Source organism: Dipteris shenzhenensis, chromosome 25, assembly GCF_047967505.1.
Source record: "Dipteris shenzhenensis isolate YYH24624 ecotype China chromosome 25, Dip_SZ_1.0, whole genome shotgun sequence".
NCBI classification, from domain to species: Eukaryota; Viridiplantae; Streptophyta; class Polypodiopsida; order Gleicheniales; family Dipteridaceae; genus Dipteris; species Dipteris shenzhenensis.
In genome coordinates this window covers 52,329,848-52,351,554 of record NC_141620.1, presented here as the reverse complement: position 1 = coordinate 52,351,554, position 21,707 = coordinate 52,329,848, and the positions used below count along the sequence as shown (strand labels likewise).

The window sequence follows — 21,707 nt, the reverse complement described above, 5'->3', positions numbered from 1 at the left end:
CTGTTGGAGCCATGAATCTGGTTTGATCATTGATATCACATCACATTAACTTGGAAATGCAATGTCATGTTCCATTATACTTTTACATATGCAATGATGTCTCTTTGATAAACTAATGACCAGCTGGCATGTTCATCCTTGGACATGTTTGATTCCCCAACTATTTGGTTGTCAGATCGTCAAGCAGGAAGACATTTCCTCTGTAGTCAATATTTTATTTAGTAGACAGATAGTAGCTGTGTCATTCTAGGAAGATGTCAATTGTCTCCCATTGTACAAAATACATACACCCAATACTACTAACGTAGGACAATCCGACTCCACATTATTACTGCATAACAACATGACTACACACTAACATTGGGACAAAAAAGCACATATAGAGTGCTCAAAATTTGTTCAAAGCCATCCGATGTTAGGGCTATTTTTTGTTCTGAGCGCAACCCTCAATGTCTCCTATAGTAGGAATCTAGGTTCAGAATCTTCCAAGTAGTGATAAAGGCCAGAACATTTTGACAAAAAAAATCATGATAGATGCATCTTGAGATGACAAATTGGGAACTTTTAAGATGGTTAAAATCCCCCTATCAGACAGCTAAGTCTGTCAAAATGATTGATTTTTTTACAATCTCCTCACCAGACAACCGAGCATTGTTCTAATTTGAAGGCATTTTTGCCTTCGGAGATGCGCCTTTAAAGTCCATGTATCTTTAAATCAGCCTAATTTTCCAGTAAGTATTCCAACATCTTTGACTAAAAGCTCACTAGAAGCTGATGAGTTATGTTCAAATTCAATAGGACAAACTTGTCAGCAAGACATCCTAGATATATCAACCCTGAAACTGTATTCTGCAGGGTCAAACCATAAGGTAGAATATTGTTCCAATATTCCAATCCCCACTTGAAATCTTTTATGGATATTCAAGATAAATCATCCTTGATGGATTTTGAAATTGAACTGCAAAAATAATGAGTTCAATCGAAATGCCACCATTCATAGAAAGGCCTCAACTTTATTGGAATATGTAAAGAATATACTTACAATCATTTCTTTGATTATCCTAGAAAGAATCTATAAGTACCTTCGTCGCTTTTTACCATTAGGGGTTCCATGTACTTGGGCCTTGATTCCATAAGTTTTCAACTGAAAATTCTCAAACGCTTGAGATACTGCTTCAACCTGTAGAAGCATCAGAGAGGGAAGTCATTTTTTTATACAGTGAATTTTAGAAGTTTTAAAACGACTCTAAGGAACTTAAGTGGGATACCAGCTCCGGATTCTTTGAATAAACGCGAACAATTCTGTCCTCGAAGCAGTCAGGCAACAGTTGACTGACACGTTCCTTTGGTATACTAAATTTCTCGTTGCTTTCATAATCCTATAGAGTGCAGACAACAAACCTGATAAATTTAATACAATAAGCACAAAGTCTTCTAAAGTGAAGTGTAACAAGTTAATCACTCAAAAGATCTCTTTACAAGTTCAAGCCATTCGTAAGCATTCTATATACAAAGCTATTCAAGCATGTGCAGATACTAACCTGGAAGAAGTGGACCCTTCCAAACACGTCGATTATGAACACATCATCATACAAAATTTGATTAGAAGCTCCACCACAGCAATTTGTTTTAAAAAAAGGGTTACATTAATCCATCTTTCAACAATATACTTCACAACATACAGTATTTTCCCAGGGTCTAGATTTAGCTCCAGAGAGAAAAGACACCATTTCATTCTCTATATTTACAATACTACTCATAGCAGGACATCCAGTTACAACACTAACTCAAATGGATACCTGTTAACGGGATTTTCCTTTCCACGAGTCAAATCAATCTTAACATTACTGACCACAATATCATCCACACCGAGATTTAGCCCTGTTTTGACCTGCAACCACCCAACCATTCGATGCTTAACGTTGACAATACTGATCACACTTAAATAAAGTCAAAGATTGAAACTCTGTAATTTTCTTGAGTAGGTGCAGTTGTATCCACTTGTGAGCACGCAATGTCTTGAGCTGTCACATCCTTGAAGTGCTCCAGCTGATCTTTGGGAACAGCATATTCATTACAGTACTGTTCCAAAACAAAGGCAAACATGTGAGATCACAGTTTAAGTGGCCAAGTAAAAGCGAGATGCTGAATTTAACCAATGTTGGTCAGAACATGCACTTCTCAGACCTTATAAAGCTCTCTACGCCTCATCCGAATGACGATTTTCTGGGCTTCCTTCAATTCTTCTTCTTCGGAAGTCTCGATCGCCTTTAAGACTGTGTCATCCAGCTGCAATTCCAGCAGATCCAACATTTGAAAAACTAATACCATGGAATTTAAGGTCTCTATAAAATGTGAATATATCAGGTCATAAGTTGAAAGACTAAAACGAAGTTAATAAATACCTTCCAAAAAAATTCAGGATCAAACACTTGTTCAGAAATTTGGAGAAAGTTGTTTGCAAGTAATAGGCAATCCACGAGCATGAACTCCAGTGCCTGGTGAACAAAGGGAAAACCTTCAACTTCCAGGAAAAAAAACAGAAATATCCAACAAAAACCCAACGAAGATCCATCTCATGCCATAATCGAGCAGGGGAAAATCTGAGTGCAATCTCTATAACCGATGAGTTCCCTAAGCACATAGCCAATTGACTGCATAGAGATTGACAAAACTCACTCTCCAATAATCTGTCACACAGATCCTGCCATCACTGCATCCAATTCTTGCGAGTATGATGCTGGTGATAATCCCCATACAGAGCCGTCTGGAGATGTGATACAGAGGTCAATGTTGCAATCAGAAGATGGAAAATGTTGCTGATCAGTGGCGGAGTGCAGTTTAGCAAGGATAAAAAGGTCAAAACAGCTGCTGCAACCTTGTACAACCCTGACACACCACAGGGATCCCTTGACGTTACACTGAAGGATCCTCTACAATCATTCACGTGGGTCCACAAACCCATCTCCAAACAAGTCTGGGCTGCATACAACACTATAAACAACTTTCACACTCTCTGCCTCAGAAAGACGGAGCTGACAAAGAGGAGCCTTGCAAACCAAGTGATCACTCCAATGCCTCTATGCAGGAGAATAAAATGACAGACTTGGACCAATGGTGCTGCAAGTATGTGTATAATAGGATATGGGAATCCCTGATCAGTCAGTGCACCCGCCCAGACTGTGTGCGCTGGCATGATAGGATATGGGAGTCCCTGATCACCCAGTGCATCTTCCCAGACCATGTGTGCTGGCATGATCTGTATTTCATTAAGTATCTGATCCTCATGGGTGTACACAGATCTGTCAGGAAAATGGGCCTCACTCCACAGGTCTGAAACAATGCTCACCATGAAATAAGCATACCTTGTAATGAAAGAAATGTGAAGAGGTATGTATCAGTTGGAATACATGGTCCAAGCTACCACAACGTCCAATAAGTCAGTGTTTTGTGACTGACAAAATACCCACCGCAACAGACTTGTAGAAGTGTCTTTGGCCTCTATCAGTGCTATGGGACCAAAGCTTATCCTAGCCGCACCATTGAATAAGCTGGGGTACCTTTGAATGAAACCTTACCAAAGTATCTCCTGTCTCTCACCAATCCTGTGGGACAGCTCGCTACATAAGGAGTCTAAGAGTACAGTCTTACTAATCCAGCGGACCTTCACCCGAAACCAGCATCATGCCTCTCACCAATCCTCTGGAATAGATTGCTGTATGAGGAGTCTATGAGCTGAAACCATCTAGTAACAGGTCTACTTGCAAGGATGTACTCAAGATCCATCCCAAAAAGAAACACTTCTCTACTAAAGGAGCTCCTATGCCACCATGGGTCTCAGCACGTGCCCAATCACATGCATATGAAGCTAAATGAAGGAGTCCCAAAAGAGGACATGTCTGGCAATCTCTGATCAAGCAAATCTATCACAAAATTGTATTTATCCCAAGAAATAAAGAGAAATCTTTTATTATTGACTCTGGTCAAAGAACATTGACTTAACACAGTTCAAGATGAGGACAAACATTCAGCAAAGGAGGCTAGGATAAACTACTGCAAAAACCCTCAATCTAGAGCATTGCCTATAAGGAGAGTCTTTAGTTTTGAACAGATTAATGTGAGGGGGGAAGGGGGGTTTATGTATGGGGTCGAGTGAGGTGTTCCATCTACTCCCATGTGAGTGCCTTTGTGAATACATCTGATAGATTGTTAGCGGTCTCAGCTCCATGATGTTATCAATGATGAGCTTCGGTATGAAGTGGTAATGGAATTCATTCATGCATGAAACATAGGGGTTCTTTGCGATGGAAATGCAACTCTAGTTGTCACACAAGACCACCCTTGCCTTGTTCTAAGTCATGATTCACTTGCACCACAACATGTCACATGCTGTAGTGCAAGCAGCTCGGTACTCTACTTGAGTAGAAGAAAGGGCAACTGAGGCTTGCTTCTTACTAAGCCATGAGGCTAGAGCAAGTTTTCTCACTTTCGTTTTACATTGGTTAGTGTGCATCGTGGGGACTAGGATTAGTCCAAGAACTAGAATGTATGCATTAGCTAGTCTCTAATGGTTAAAGTGTCTTGAATATTGTTTTATTTGTGGTGGCAGGACCTTGGAGAGTGCAGGGGAAAGTGTGCCAAGGTGGACGACCAACTCTTAGGAAGGGCCCACATGGAGCAAATCGCAATTTCAGCTTTTTGGGCACCCTTCCTTGAGAAAAACGAATTTCAGCCAGTTGGTCCAGGCTGAAAGCTCTGCTTTTAAGAGAAAAGCCAGAAAGCATGAGAGACTTCGAGTTGTATCAAATGTTTGTATCAAATGTTGGAGGTCAACATCTCCTGATATCACCTAGTCAAAGAGAGACATTGTTTGTGGGTGTGCCCGCCCAGTGTGAGGCTAGGGTAGGTAGAGAGAGGGCTTTTGTTGTGGGTGTTCCCGCACTCCTGAGGGTAGATTTACATAGGCTGGCAGGAGTTTGGGGCAGGAGACTAGGCCCCAGCAGCCCCTGTTATTGGGTGCTGGGTCGGTCCACTCTCCAGGCCAGGTCGGCCATAGGCAGCCCCCTTTGTATGCTGGAGGGGGTGAGCCCCTTATATAGGGGAGCACCAGCCTGGTCAGCCCATGTGCTGAGTCGGCCCCCCTATGCATAGAGGGATGCACCCTCATATAGGGTAGTGTGCACCCTTCATATAGGGCTGTGGGCAGCCCTAGAGGTGGGTCGGCCAACCTAAAAGGTAGTCAACCCCCTAGTAGGAGCATTCGGCCCTTGTAGGGCAGTGGGTCAGCCGACACATGCCAACTGACCAGGAGGGGGTGGGAGCCTATTTATAGCCCACCTCCCTCACTTGTTTTGCATCTCATTTGTGGGGCAGTTCTCCCATTGAGCAGAAGAAGTTTTCCCCAGCAGGCTGTGGGGTTTTGGCCTGAGATCACTTGCAGTTTGTCTCATCTCTCTCCCCTTTCTTGTTTTGTGAGTTGAGTTTGGCTCTCTCTCTCTCTCTCTCTCTCTCTCTCTCTCTTTTGACATGTCCGCGATATGAGCATCTAAGAGAAGATTTCAGCAATGTCACGCAGCATCACAACAGTTTGGAGAGCTTGCTTTCCCATCCTCACCTCGCAGCCTTGGGCAATTACATTACCAAGGTCCTTGCATACCGTGACCAATGTATTACACAGGTAGCAACATGCTAGCTGTCCACTCCACCCTTCTTCGAAGAAGGAGACTTTTTGTAACATTCCATTGGGTCCCATGGGTCGATTTCAGGCCCCCAGAGGACGATAATAATAGTTTCTTTCTTTCTTTCTTTCTCTCACTTCCTTCATTTCCGTTGCACTTCTCACATGGCTCCAAGGTCTTTGAGGAGGAGTATGTGCGAGGAATGGACTGTTCGGGTGCCCAGCAAGGGGTGACTTTGAAGGGTGTTTTTAGATCAGAAAGGAGGTGTTCTCGAGGGACGGATAGCAAGGAGTGAAGGTACATTGGGCTGTCACCCCCTTCATCCTCTTCTCCAGCCCTCTCCTTTCTGCAACCTTATGTTCCCTTCTATCCCATCCACCTTCTCTTTCAGTTCAGCTTCCTCTACACTCCAACATGGTGACTTTGTCTAAGATGGCAAAGAACAAGACAAAAATCCCAGTTTTTGCCCACATTCCTGATGGACCGTCAGTTGAATGGGCTCAACTACGGAGTCTGTTGGGTGATGATGGAGTCTGTGCCACAGTCATATGATTTCGCAGATTTCATCTTGATAGTGTTGCCATGCCAGACCAAATCCCCTTGCGAAGGACCTTGGCATCCTCGCAGAGAAGGAGGCCGAGACCCTATCACAAGGTAAGATCGTTCCTTTTTCATAGTTATACTCCTCAAGTGATTAATCATATGAAGCGCATGACAGTGGCCAAGAGTATACGGGAGCATTTCGCCTCCATGTATAATCAAATCTCTCCCATGAAGAGGGTTTCCCTAGAAGTCCAGATGCGGTTGTTGGATCCCAAGAAACCTTCCTCGATGAAGGAACACATCAACAAGTTGCAGGAACTTCAGCAGGAGATCCTCTAGGGAAGGAAGTAGATATCATCTGAGGACGTAAGGAATGCGAAGCACTCAAGGCATCCCATACATGTAACCAATGTAGTGAGAAAGGTCATTATTGGCGGTAGTGTCCCCAAAGGAATGGTGAGGGGCCCAGTCACCAGTTGGCCAATAGCGTTACCGCCGTAACGACGTATACTCCAACCTTCTAGTAGCACGAGGCAGGATGCACTGCCACCCAGTTTTCCGGGTCCAGATGGGGAATTGCTTGCTTGTTTGTGGTAGCAGGGCTTGCCGATGAGGTACAAGGGGAAGGGAGTCATTCATTGAGGCAGGATTTCAAGCAAGACCTCGAGCTACGAGGAGTTGTTCCCACTAACTCAGGTGGTAGCATGTTACCTATATGTTATTTGTTGGACGTTATGACCTGGCAGATCCACAAAGCCTCCTAGTGTTCTATTGCAGCTATTGTCTGATGCTACTCGAGATCCGGATTCCGGATAGGTCAGTAGATTGCCAATGCGGGAATCCTGAGACAACTGATTGATCCTTGTGAGTTGTTATATGCCCGTTGTCATTGGAGCACTAAAGTTCATCGATCTAGCGACCGTGTACCAGTTTGGACTTAAGAGGGGGCTTCAGAGGGGGCTACCTAGCTCTGCAATACAGGTGCCCATGCAGGAAAGTAGACCTTGCACCAGTGGCAGTGTCAGTTGCACTATTGTTTGAGTACCTTTTGTTGGAGTGACGTACTAGTACCAACACTTGGATTGATGTACTAGATGATGTATAGTACCAGTACTAGACCAGAGTAGTGTACCTAGCGCCTATGACCCGGGAGCAACAGTTCTAAATTTCTAGTGATTGTGCTGAGGCAGTTCACGCCAAGAGGGGGCTTTTTCGATAGTACCTGCGGCGGTCTTCAGCGATGGGAGTATCAAACGAAGGATCCTTCACTTGTTCCAACAGCACACCCAACTCCCTCGCGTTTTTGTTCCATCTAGGAGCTGAGAGGGGATGTTGGAAGTCAACATCTTCTGGTGTTATCTAGTTAGAGAGGGCCATTGTTTGTGGGTGTGCCTTCTCGCCTTCAGTTCGATTTCAATCCCCTTCCCAATTGGTGGTTTCTATTCCTGAGTCAAGGTGTCCTGCAGTCTTCTACAGTCTGTTCTGAAGTGCGAATTTACCAGGTTTGCTGTGTTTTCATCTGGACAGCTACGAATTTATGTGTTAGTGAGGTTCCAGTAATATCAAAGCCTACACCATCACTTTCTTTGGTGAAGACCCTCCAAACACCCAATGATTGAGAAGGACTGCTGCAATTCAGAGAAAGAAAGAAAGAACGATATATTAACGTCTTCAAAAGCCCTCACGGGACTATGAGACAAAGCGCACACATCAAAAAGGGTACACACCAAAACATCAATTATAGACTGAGAGTCTCTTGGAAGTGCATATACTACTCCCAAAGTTATTATAGATTAGCTACATTGTACTAGGTAATCAGCCTATGTTTCATCATTTTAAGACAAAAGTCCTTGGGTTTGGATTTAAAGTCTTTGATAATTGCTTTTCCATCTCGATAGAGAGCCCATTTCCCTTCTTTGCGAGCGTCCTTTACTTTGTTCAACTCTGTGGACTTCATCTTGAGCTGAGTTGGGGTGAGCTCCTCTGATATCCATACCTTGGTACCTCTCAACTTATTTGTTTGCATGAGAATCTTGAATCTTGCTTTCATGTCATTGAGCACCACTTTGGCTTGTGTCCCAATAGGAGCCACAATGGTTATGTCCTTTAAGTCCCACTCAATCTAAGGGGTTGCTGCTATGATATTATCAATTTTTTATGCCAAGCTCCCTTCATGCCAATCTTCAGGTAGTCCTCCAATGTGTAGACATCGAGCATTAGCAGCCCTTTTTTCCTGCTCTTGTACCTCTCACATATACTTCACTTTTGTTGATTTTGATGTCCATTGTGGCTGACATTTCCTTGGATCGATTTGACCTCATTTGTGACCAAGTCCTGGACTTTGGTTACCAACTATGGTGCAGGTGCTGCTTCCTTGTGTATCTGTAGTACTTCCTGTATGATGTCTTGCTTGCCTTTGTTCTCCATCTCCTTCACTTTCTTCCCGAGAGCTGCAACCATAAGTCTGAGCTCCTTTACTTCCTGCTGTAAAAAATATATCTGATCTTGTGGGTCTGAGCTAACCCTCCACTTGTAGTGCAATGTGTATGGGCTGGGTGTTGCTGCAATGTCGGAGTAGGAGGGTTTACTGATAGGGGTTGCAACAAAGGTCTTCACTTTTGGGAACTCCATGGTCGCCTGTGAATAGCTGGGGGCCCTCTTGCTGTCTCTAACACCCCAGACTGAGCCCAGGGGCTCAGCTCAGTGGCTGAAGATAGGTTGGTCTTGTGCCTCTCTGAGGCTGGTGACCTGCGAAAAGAGGGCTGCCCCCTCCTGTGCGACCTAGATTTGAGACGGCCTGCTGCTGCTGATGCTGCCGCCGCTACCTAGTCCTGGGCTCCGCCCCTTGCCCGTGTACTGCTGTTGTACTGTGCTGTTGTTGCTACAACAGACGGTAGGAGACAGGAGTGGGAGAGGTTAGAGTATCTGCCAGAAACAATGCAAGAAAAGAGGCGACTGCAACTGCAAACGATCCGGATCAGGATCTGCCAAACGCACCTTGTTCAGCCTAGTCAGTCCACCCCAGTCCACAAGAAACAGCCAGCATATTAGGCGAATTTTGAGCTGCAAGCAATCCAATACCTTGCAATTTTTGGCCTGGAGAATTCTGCCCTATTTGCTGTTCCAAAACAGCAAATCGTTTTGCTGATTTGCTGCAAGAATGATTGATTTCTGTTCAAGTTTTTGGAGGAAAGCCTGCCCATATGCTAAAGCTAAGAGCCAACTAGGATGTCTCTGGCCTTACGCTGTCAACTCAGATTCGAAACCAAAAACAGTCTTCCGAGCGCACCAGATACGCTACGTGAATACCGTAGACTGGTACGAAGGAAGAAACTAGACTTCGTTCGTCGAAACGAGGAGGAGCTACTGAACATTTTGTTTAGTAACAACTCTAAGGTCTTCTGGCGGAGATTTCTAGAAGGACGGTCCCCTCCGCCACTCACTGACACCCAGATCTGGTTTGATTATGCACGCACACTTTATGACATCTCAAATCAGCCAGTCCCTAGCCTCTCACACATGCCTCGTCCCACATCCTGCACCCTCTTCACTAGAGGAGGGGTAAAGGATGCTGTAATGAAACTTCATAATGGCCGAGCGAAGGATCATGAGGGACTATGCACTGAGTTCATTGCATATGGGATTAACCTCCTAGCCCCGATCTTAGCAAAGCTTTTTAATGAAGCGGTTTGTTTGGGATTTCCACACACTTGGACCATTAACACTATCTCACCCATCCACAAGGCAGGGGATCCCATGAGCCAGTCCAGATTGTGATCCAATGCTTGGTTGATTTCCTGCAAATAATTCAGTTTTAGTTGAGTTCTGGACAACGGTTCAGTGCTTTTTGCATCAGCAAAAGTTTTGAAATAGTGCTGCCCTGATTTATTGTTAGTATCCAACCTTAGCACAGTCCTTCAGAACACGGAAGTTTAGGTATCAGACGACCCAGAAAAAAAAAATTTGAGGAGCCAAATGATGTTCTTGACAAAGAGTTCGTAAAAGCAAAGATCCCTGAACTATAAGCACTTGAAAAAGAACCCCCCAATTTCAGCATCTTTTTGAATCTGACCATATGGAGAAAATATCTAAACATGTGTCCATCACTTCTCCCAAGAAAGTGAGTCAGAGCGCTCCCATAGCCCATCCCGGTCCCTTCAAAAGAATCTTCTGAGAGTACCATAGCTGGAGGCAGAGGGGAAGGTGTTGAAAGCCACACAGCAGCAGCAGATCGCCCAGTTCCCAGAGTAGAAAGTGCAAAAGAAAGACTCATTGATTCTATCCCTCTTCTTCTAGTATGAGCTCACCTTCCTCTTTCTCCTCTTCTTCACGTAGAGGACATCGAGGAGAGCACTCAAAGACAAGGAGAAAAAGTTCAAAGGAGAAAATTGTTGAGACTTGGACTCATCTCCCGAGATGTCTGCATTTATCGGATCCTCAACCGCCCATTTCTCATCTAGGATTCTAGTCCGTCTGTTCATCATAGAGCCCATGGACAAACGCAGAAAGCTATGCAGTTTATATGCGAGCTCGGAGTGGCCTTTGCCACAGAAAAGTTTCAAGAATCATCCAAGCTTCATATGGTGAGTTTGTACCTTAGAAGTATGGCTAGACCCTGTTGAAGTGCAAATTTGGTTGATGGGCCCACTCCCAAGACTTGGAAGAAATTCATGAAATATTTCTACCAGTAGTTTCCTACTACCAGAGGCTTTGGGATGCTAATGGGGCTGATCATACATACCTTTTCTTTCGCATCTCCACCTCCCTTCGCACAGCACCTTCCACCCCACTCAGTGCTTACTCCACCTACCACGATATACGCTTCGATCGGGATCATTCACCTTCTTACTCTAGCCGTCTGTACATACTTCTCGCTTATAGTGACTTCATACCCCTTTTAGAGGATCGTGTTGCCCTTGTCACCCGCTCACTACACAAGGCTGCCATTCACGCTTTTCCCCACACCACTCGCTCCACCCGCCCACCATCTCGAACTGTACCCTGTAATAGTTGCTACGATGATGAGTGTAAAGCCTTACGTCGTCAACTCAGATTCGAAACAAAAAACAGTCTTCCAAGCGCACCAGATACGCTATGTGAATACTGTAGATTGGTACGGAGGAAGAAACTAGACTTCATTCATCAGAACGAGGAGGAGCTACTGAACATTTTGTTTAGTAACAACTCTAAGGACTTTTGGCGGAGATTTCTAGAAGGACGGTCCCCTCCGCCACTCACTGACACCCAGATCTGGTTTGATTATGCACGCACACTTTATGACATCCCAAATCAGCCAGTCCCTAACCTCTCACACATGCCTCGTTCCACATCCTGCACCCTCTTCACTAGAGAAGGGATAAAGGATGCCGTAATGAAACTTCATAATGGCCGAGCAAAGGATCATGAGGGGCTATGCACTGAGTTCATTGCATATGGGATTAACCTCCTAGCCCCGATCTTAGCAAAGCTTGTTAATAAAGCGGTTTGTTTGGGATTTCCACACACTTGGACCATTAATACTATCTCACCAATCCATAAGGCAGGGGATCCCATGAACCCAGAGAACTACAGGACCATTATGATTAGACATGTCATGTCCAAGATTTATGCATCAGTACTTGACTCTGAGGTTAGCAGACTTGCAGAGTGTCGAGGACTTACAGCAGCAGGACAAGCCGGATTCCGGCGTGATCATGAAACCATGGACCACATTCTCACGCTCAGATGTAACATCTAGGAGGCGAGGTCACGGAAGCAAAGGGTTTATTGTTGCTTTGTGAATTTCCGCAAGGCATTTGACATGGTCCCGAGAGCCCGCCTCATACGGCGCCTACAGGACTTGGGTTATGACCAGGAGATCATTGGGGCTGTCATGGCACTTTACGAGATTTTCTGGCAGAGTTCGAGCAAGATCCAAGTGGACAGAGGAGATCATGAGTACCATCGGGGTCAAACAAGGGTGTCCTTTGTCGCCTACCCTGTTTGGCCTCTACATTGACGAGCTTGAGATAGTGATGCATACACAGGGGGGTGTAGTTTGCTCTCTTGCGGGCACGCTGATCCAGATTTTGCTCTATGCAGATGACATGGCTCTCTTGTGTTCCTCAACAGAGGAGCTTCAGAGACACCTAGACGCACTATAGTTCTTTTGTGAGTCTCATGATTTGAAGGTCAACCTGGGTAAAACCAAGGTCATGATCTTCAATACATCTCGAGCCATCATGTGTCAGGAGCAGTTCACATTTGTGGGGTCATTTGTTGAGATAGTTTCATCATACACTTATCTTGGGGTTATCTTCTCCGGATCGAGCTTCACTATGAGACTCGTGATGCAGGCATGCTTGAGTAGAGGGTATGCCTCATTGGCTAGACTAGAGAGGCAGTGCTTCCGCTGGCACTTTCAGGATCCACGCACCAAGGGGTTGCTTTTTGACTCCTTGGCTCGCCCAACGGGGATGTACGGCAACCCTTGTTGGGGGCCAAACTTGTCGGATACAGAGTGGGCCTGTGTGGAGCGGCTACAGGTTCTCATGTTATCACGGATGATTCGTGGTAAGTCATCCGTTCCTCACCAGATCATTCAGGTTGAGTTTGGGTCACCCCCTTTACAGCCAGATGCTCCATTTCAGATCATCACATATCTGTACCGAGTTAGGGAATATGGGGATTATACCTCGGGGCGTAGCAGGCTACCATGGATAGCTCTATCCTCTTCTATGGCACTTGCAGCAAGAGGAGATCAGAGATGCTAGTATGCATGCACAGAGAGATGGTTTGAGCGACTGGGGCTCCACATGGATAGACTACCTCCCTTCCAGCATAGAATCGATGCTCCGTTTTCTCCCCTCTTATCACATGAGGTCAAGCAGGTTATCCGTGAGGATCTACTACAGCTACACACTTTTCACACCTGGTTGGGACCGAGTGAACTCCCAGTGAAGCTTAGCTTCTACAGAGATCACTTCTTACATATCACAGCAGAGGGTTTCGTTGACCCACCAGGATACACGCAGATTCACCTTCCCCACTCGCTGAGGATCTCTCTTGGGCAGTTCCGGGTCTCTTCACACAAACTTCGCATCGAGAGCGGCAAAGTAAAGCGACTACCGAGGGAGCGGCGCATATGCACACTGTGTAACATATAGGAGGTTGAGACAGAGGAGCATTTCATCTTCAAGTGTCCTGTGTACTGAGATCCGAGGACGTTTCCACTGCCTCTTCAGGGATACTTATGGGATTTTAGCCCGTTTTCTCTCCTGTCCAGACCAGCGGTGTTTGGCAGGTTTCATTCACGAGGCACTTAGACACCGCGAGAGGATACTCCGAGCACGGAGACAGGAGCAGACTTCTTCCTCAGTTGATCCCTCTCAGAGCTCTATCACGGAGTTCTTTCAGCTAGATCACATGGACCCCAACGAGACGAGGCCTCGACATGACCGTGACCTAGAGCCCATGAACCGACAGCTCAAACAGAGGGTAGACACAGAGATCACACTTGGAGACATCCCCTCCTTGTTTAGAGTCGGAGCCCGACTGGCGGGGGTTACAGTAGCCTTGGTTAGACGCAGAGCTACGACCTGAAGACGTGCCAGGACCGCACCTCTGAGTGGCCGACAGCACTCTATTGCCGACTTCATGCCTCCACTGCCTCATCCATCCTGATATCTTGTTGTTGCTGAGGATGATGATGATATTGATGATGATGCGGAGATTGATATATAGTTAACGATCGACATGACTATGTTGTAATTAGGACTTAGTATTGCCATTCTGCATTTTTACATTTTTTGCATTTTGCATTGGTATGGATGAGGTGCTACAATGAAGTCAGTAATGCGAGATGTGAAGACAAGGGATCCCATGATGTAATCAATAACACTGGAGCCCCCCCCATGTGGAAAGCATGTGAAACCACCTGAAGCGGGCCATCTGTCAAGACCATTATAGATAATGAGATCATGTATCCTGCCTAGGTCTAATAGGGCCTGCCCATAAAATGAGAATGGACCTCGCCTGTCAGCCGAAACCCGTAGCATACCTGCCTCCTCAAGGTCAACATCTCACACACACACACACACACACACACACACACAGAGAGAGCAAAAATAGAAAGAATCCATGGCTGCCTGGGAGGCAGTGCTAAAAAGAACGCTTATATTCTCATAGATACCCCAAAAGCATGGCTGCCCACTAGGTTTATAAAGCGTTGAGCTTCTAAGCTTTTTGACTGTTGGACATGTGACACGTGGCCTTGAGCTGAATAAGGACCACTAATGGTGGAATCCTCTAGAGTGATACCTTATATACACCATTGACATGCCAAGCATAATTTAGCAGTTGGCAACATATACCAACATGAACTCCACACCATGGTCTTTGTCTGAAATGCATAGAAAAAAGGGGTTCACATCTTGATATGGTTCTTTTTATTTCCAACATTTTAAGATCCATAGTCAAAGCAAATAATATAGCCTCTACACCGCAGGAATTGTGCAGGCCAAAACTCTCCCTATACACTGACCGAAAATAATTATCGTTGCACAAGGCGAAATACCACGTGTGTATGTTTTGACAGCTGTCCCGAGTTTTGTTCAAGGTATAAATGCAACATGTATAAATGAACATGGGTCTCAATGCAACCATAAGCAGGTCCGAATCAAATCAACTTTGCATTTATTGCACAACAACCAAAATGAGGGTCCAACCGCAAGAGCATATTAGAAACACCTTCACTTTAGCATGAGTGTAGACCGTTCTGAACAGATCAGCTCGTGTTTGAAATAACCGGTACACATTTACACCTGTCCAACAAAAGCACAAAAAGAATCAACTAAAACCAGTGCTTGACAAACCAGTATTTACGAAAAAAACTCCCTGTTCCATAAGTAGTACACGTACATTCTTTAGCTCGGTAACAGATTTCATCATCAACCACCCTCATGTTTTCCATCAATCTGCATTAAGCAATCACCCATATCAGTACAATAATTTGTGATGACAAATTTCACGGACTGTTACATTAGAAATCAGGCACATCATCATTGCACACAAAAATCCAGGCATGATGCCTATGCTGTCTGCATATGAAAGAGAACAAAGATAACAATGGGATGCAACTAAATTCTCATATCACAAGGGTAAAACTCCGGGCAATCACCTGGTCAATATGCAAAAGAAGAGCAATAATATGACCCTTTTTACCTCCCCATTTAGAGTTTCAACTTGGTATTAAGCAATAAACAACCTATAATTTTCCTAATATTTAAATGTGGCTCCATCCATACCTACTGAAACAAAAGCTGCTAGTGATGCCACAAGCACGGCAATCTCGATCAATATAATCAAATCTGGTTGAAAGGAAACAAAAACAAGGATTAGCTCAGCATCACTCTAACAACAAGCTCAGAAAGAAAAGTTCCAAAACAAAGTTGTTCCCTTTAATACTTGCAGAGAACAAGACATAATTGTTGAGGGGCATTTCACCTTCAATAAAAAGATTCTCATACATCCAAAGTCATAGGGCCTTAAGAAAAATAAGAAAGGAGACAAAAGCAGCTTACACACATAACTTTTAGGGCTGTTCATATCTTTCTTTGGATTATCCAATATTATGTATACAGTTCGCAATGTAACAAGTTAGGCATGATAACAAGAGCTTAACCCTAGGATGTATAGGATGGTTACAAAACAATCATCTTAGGAATGAGACATGCAGGTCACGCTCAAAATATCATTTACCATCCAATGCATGCATGCAAAACTACAGCAAATGGAGAAGTATGGTGCACATCTCAGAGTGCAAATCTGAAACAATCTATCATAGACTTACTAAGTCCCACACCTCTTCGTTAGCCCTCCTAATTCTGAAATTGATCCATTGTCTTCCTCTTTGAAGTCATAAATTGTTCCAAAATAGCCCAGTGACCACACTGATTTCTCCAAGACATCAGTCTGGTGACCAGTTTGTGTTCTGGAATATTGCAATGGGTGCAATGGGTGCCAAAGGGAATGAGGACCCATGGACAAGCTAGGGAATGAGGACACATTTGACACTTTAAAAATGAGATTATTCAAATCAAAAAGCTTATGCTGGTCTTCAGTCCACCTTTTAATTTCGGTGTTGGGTGACTGTAGGGGGCTCAAGGTCCTAAGCTACAACTCAAAAACTGAAATTATTCAAGTTGAAAGTCTTATGTGGTCTTGGGTCCACCTTTTATTCTAGATGTTAAGTGACTGGGGTTAGGTCAAAGTCCATTGGGCTGCAGTGCTTCTGGGGGGTTCTTGACCTGTATGGTTCTTTACTGTGCTAATGCAGGCCTCTACATCTAGCTTGCCAATAGGGAGGGGGTGAAGGCACTAAGGCGCAACTTCTGACACAAGTCATACCCATAACAAACAATCCTTGGGACAGAAAATTTCAATGATGGAAGAACCTCATCTCATCTCTGGTATTGCCATTTACTTGTCAAAGATGATTTACTTACTTGTCAACATCTATCCCATTGCGCCCATTAGCCACAATATCAAAGAGAAAACGCTTTTCACTGCAACCCTAGCAGACGAAGGAGGGATAACATTATGATAACATATAACCAAGATTCTGCATGCAATAAAAGGGCCTTAAAACACTGATGAGCTTGAAACTTTTCCCTATGGCACTTGAAGTGTGACCAATAAATATTCACAATCTACCATCGTTACCAGAATACGAGACTCACTTGTGTGACTGCATGGTGAGAACTTATGATCATATCCTGAAAGAAATAGATGTCAAAGAAGGATGGCCATCATCCTGTCATTAAAGATATATTACACGTATTTGCTACCACTAGTTGGCAACATGCAATTTGCAGACATAATGTGGGAATTTGCAAATTGCAAATCTAAAACTTCATTGACTTAAAATAGGTTACCATTTGCATAAGGCAACAAACTTACCTTGACTCTTTTAAGATCTCCAGGCTTAATGTCAATATTATGCGTATCAACGATGTAGTCAACCATTTTTCCAGACATTTCCTCATGAGCCCTGACTCCACAATCACATTTCAGAGTGCAAGTGGAAAAACAGTGGCAGTAATAGAATGCAACAGCCAAGATAGAGATATATTTAGCTTTTTTCAGTGGTTGATAATGAGCATGTAAATAAGTATTGTGTAATCCATCAGCATGCATACAATCACCACATTTATTGGTCAGATAGATCACAGATTGGTATCCACAAGATGGTATACCTTTCAAACGCCTATCATGGATCAAATTTATAACCATGAAAATATATCTAGCAAGTCACTCTACATCACCAAAACTTTTCCGCTTCTAAATCATGTAACTCCATTTAATAAGCCCACCTTATGCTATGCACTGTTACTGTTGAATGGACCATTATGAAAAGATGATAAGAGAAAATAAAACTAACCACTTTAACCCATCAGGTAAAACTTGTGGGAGGAACTCATTTTCAAAAACATGACTGAATGGACCATGTCCCACATCGTGTAGAAGTCCTACACCCAAAAGCCTTACCTGGACGTTAGAAGCCAAGCATATTTATGGAAGTCGTGTGTTAATGAGATAACTAAAAGTTAAATAATCATAGAACTCCCAAGCTCCCATAGATGTGAAAACAGTCAGAGATCAATCTACTTATGCGACTATAAAGGGGGAGTTTCTTTTTTTTAAAGAAGCTTAAGTATAAGAAGTAAATTTGCCAGCTTGACTGTAAACCGACTATAAAGGGGGGGTTTCTTTTTTTAAAAGAAGCCTAAGTATAAGAAGTAAACCTGCCAGCTTGACTGTAAAGATATCTGAACGCTCAATCCCAAGTTCTTCTCCCTGTTCAAAATTACAAGCACAAAAGCATGACAGACTGCCTTCAGGTTTCAACCAACACAACCAAGGGATATCAATAATACAAGGAAACACATCATAATATCTTCAGCCATCCTTCTCTGGCAGCTTCATACATACAAGTCATCCTCTCATCTGAATGCAAAGCAGGAGCTTAGCGCAGCAATTGACACCTATGTGGTGCAGAACAGACCTATTTCCTTGGTATGGGTTCTGTCCTTTGTGAAATTATTACCTGATACTGAGCAAGACGTTGTGCAGCATCACCAGCAAGCCAGTATACACCAAGTGAATGCTCAAATCTTGAATGAACGGCACCTGGAAATACCATATGGCACAAACCTACCCAACAAGAGACAAAAATATGCTCAAGCATGGATCTGGCAGACAATTTTCATACTTCACACATCAAAGAAATGTGGGCCTAAGTACTAACTTATTACGATGTATGGGAGACTTACCAAGCTGTTTCACATCCCGTAACCTGCTCCACAAATAACAACATTGTCAGTCTAAAGAGCTAGCAAAGGAAACGATATGCCTAACATATTGAGAAAACAAACACTAATAACTTTGTTAAATAGTCAATAAAAATCCATGGTTAGCATTCTTAAGATGATTATTGACCCAACGATTTTTCTAGTTTACTCCCAATATCTGCCTAAAAAGAAATGGCATGCCACCATGTCAGCAAATGTTGACCCATCCTCATTTGCCATGTAGGTGGATGCATGGGATATGTTCGCAACTCTCTATAAGTCTAAGAACACTTCTAGGATTCTCACACTAAGAAACCAAATAAACTAGAGTTTTTGCAACATCAATGAAACCGGTCATGCTTACATACTCAAGATCAAGGAGATCAAGGAATACAACAATCAACTCATAGTAGTAGCAAGAGAGACCATGAATCTCATAGAAATGGATCAAGTCATCTTGAATGGACTAGGAGAGGGATATGAGAATCTAGTCTAGAGTATTGCCATTCAATGGAAAATTTTGACACTGGAAGAGCTCCAATCAATTATACTTGGTGAAGAACTCAGGATGCAAGCCATTCACACACCCAAAGGTCATTCCAATGATCAAGCATTCAGAGCTTCAGATAGAAGTAGAGGCAGAGGAAAAGGCTGAGGTAGATCATTCAGCAAAGTGGTGATCATCAGCAACAAGTCAGCATTAAAGTAAGAATCAGCATCAACATCATCCTCAGCAACATTAGCATTAGCAAAGAGGGTATAAGCAATCGAGAAATCAAGAGGGCACAAAGGAGAGATACTGCATGGATAAAAGGCTCCCCTGAATCTCACCTTGTGGGTAGTCACCAAGGAGGCGAGATCGGGATCCCTAAAAGTCTGTGCTTGCTTTGTAGACTTTCAAAAGGCCTTCAACATAGTCCCACGACCTCACATGATCAAGCGACTTAAGGAGATGCACATCCCAAGAGTCATGATTTGGGGGTAATGACTCTATACAAGCCAATCAGAGGGAGAGTGTGTGCCCCTAGAGGCCTGTCAGATTGGATCAAGAGCACGATAGGAGTGAATCAAGGATGCCCCCTCTAACCGACACTACTTGGGCTCTATATTGATGAGATCGTGACTTTCATTGACCGCCTAGAGATGAGGGATTGTTGCTGGCCGATCTGATGATACAGATACATGCAGATGACATAGTTCTTCTATCCACTTCAGCAACATGCTTAAAGAGACACCTAGAGGCCCAAGAGGCGTTTTGCAGAGAAAGAAACGTCAAAACCAAGGTTATAATTTTCAACACTTCACGACCTGGTAGTACTTCATTGGCATGGCTTCACTTATCGAGGGGAGCCAGTGGAGATTGTACAGTCATACACCTACTTAGGGGCAGTTTTTGTTCACTATGGCAGCCAAGGCACGACTTAACGAGGACAAGGAGCTCTAGCTCAGCTAGAGAAGGTATGCTTTCAAACACATTTCCAGAACCCCTATGACGGAATGGCTATTTGACAAACTGGTAAGACCAACAGCCATGTACGTGGAACCCTTCTAGGGGAGTGACCTATTAGCGACTGAGTGGCGGCATTTGAGAGGATGCAAGGGATTATGGGATCAAGGATAATCAAGAGCAAGCCCTCAGTCCCCCACCAGATCATACAGATAGAGTTTGCCATGACACCACTCCAAATCGATGCCATCTTCCAAACCATCTCTTATCTTTGCAAGGTCTAGGCCTTAGGCTACCGAGGTTGGCACGAGTCATCTATGCGACTGGCTAAGAGTGGGGTTAGCGTGGCCTGGTATGCACGCATATCTAGCAGCCAAGGTATGCAAATGGACCGTCTCCCCCTCTTTCAATACAACTTGGATGCCCCTGATCCCTTGCTCCCACAGGATGAGATCAATCGTATTATACGATTGGACCTACTCCAACTCTGTAAGTCATAGACTTGGGGCAGATCAAGAGTTCCCCACCAAGGTCCAGTTCTACCGTGATCACTTCTTGAGAGTACCAAAGGATGGAAAGATTATAAAACCCCAGTATATGGAGGACATGCAAGTCTCACATCTTTCAATACAACTTGGATGCCCCTGATCCCTTGCTCCCACAGGATGAGATCAATCGTATTATACGATTGGACCTACTCCAACTCTGTAAGTCATAGACTTGGGGCAGATCAAGAGTTCCCCACCAAGGTCCAGTTCTACCGTGATCACTTCTTGAGAGTACCAAAGGATGGAAAGATTATAAAACCCCAGTATATGGAGGACATGCAAGTCTCACATGCATTAAGGATTGCCATCGAATAGATGCAGGCCTCATCCCATCAGTTGAGGATTGAGGCAAGGAGAGCCACAGGTACGCCTAGAGAGCAACGGATCTGTAGACTATGCACGCTAGGAGAGGTGGAAACACAGGAGCATTTCTTGTATATTTGCCAAGTCTACTATAAGATCGGAGGACGATACCACTCTCTCTTTCAGGAGGGGCACAGTTTTGGGCCTCTCTCCCAGTTGATTGGCCTACATATGTTGGAGATGCGACAACATATAGAGACCTTATTGCATCATATCAAATGGCGAGAGGGGACAATACCATGGGAGATAGATATGATTGGCCTCCATGACACATAGCAGATTTCTACGCATTTGAGTCTGCCCCTAGACATGGTGGAGTAGAGGAGGAGGAGGTAGATAATACGAGGGCATGGGTCAGTGGGATGAGACGACGATGAGGAGGGATGCAGCTAGAGACGCAAGGACTACATACGATGAAAAGACGGACCAAGCCATATACGATGGAGGTTCAACTCATCACAGTCGATGGGGAATGCCCGAGTAAAGGTGTCACTCTCGATATGACCCTCTGATACAGTCATCACGGAGACCACACCCCTCACCAAAGAGAAACAAGATTTTCACATCTCACCCTTCTGGCCACATCGATAATACGTACGGGGTGCCTTGAGAGCTTCTCGTTCCTCAACTGTCAACTGCTTTCTTCCTTTCTAATCAGCTGTCAAAGCCTCACGCTGACTGTCGTATGTACGATCGACAAAGCACTCCTCCTGGTCAAGAACCATGGGGACCAATTCCTCCCAGGTCAATTCATTCACCCTACCACTGGTGATCAAGGATGAATAGAAGGCCCCGTACT

At 44.2% G+C, this 21,707-nt stretch overlaps 1 protein-coding gene across 1 annotated transcript in view; it reads right to left on the bottom strand.

Annotated features, from left to right (window-relative positions):
- Positions 1-424: 424 nt before the first annotated feature.
- The window catches only part of LOC147886043 (uncharacterized), a 47,500-nt gene continuing 26,217 nt past the window's right edge, over positions 425-21,707 (bottom strand). Inside the window, exons 3-20 of the mRNA XM_087396538.1 lie at positions 18,533-18,555; positions 18,307-18,413; positions 18,005-18,056; positions 17,641-17,728; positions 17,160-17,250; positions 16,940-16,975; positions 16,706-16,773; positions 15,506-15,568; positions 15,120-15,175; positions 14,949-15,022; positions 2,406-2,498; positions 2,188-2,289; positions 2,002-2,082; positions 1,800-1,891; positions 1,542-1,557; positions 1,269-1,379; positions 1,083-1,180; positions 425-958 (exon numbers count right to left, since the gene is read on the bottom strand). Coding sequence (XP_087252664.1) covers positions 922-958; positions 1,083-1,180; positions 1,269-1,379; positions 1,542-1,557; positions 1,800-1,891; positions 2,002-2,082; positions 2,188-2,289; positions 2,406-2,498; positions 14,949-15,022; positions 15,120-15,175; positions 15,506-15,568; positions 16,706-16,773; positions 16,940-16,975; positions 17,160-17,250; positions 17,641-17,728; positions 18,005-18,056; positions 18,307-18,413; positions 18,533-18,555 — 1,288 coding nt within the window. The 3' untranslated portion in view covers positions 425-921. The remainder of the gene's footprint in view (positions 959-1,082; positions 1,181-1,268; positions 1,380-1,541; positions 1,558-1,799; positions 1,892-2,001; positions 2,083-2,187; positions 2,290-2,405; positions 2,499-14,948; positions 15,023-15,119; positions 15,176-15,505; positions 15,569-16,705; positions 16,774-16,939; positions 16,976-17,159; positions 17,251-17,640; positions 17,729-18,004; positions 18,057-18,306; positions 18,414-18,532; positions 18,556-21,707) is intronic.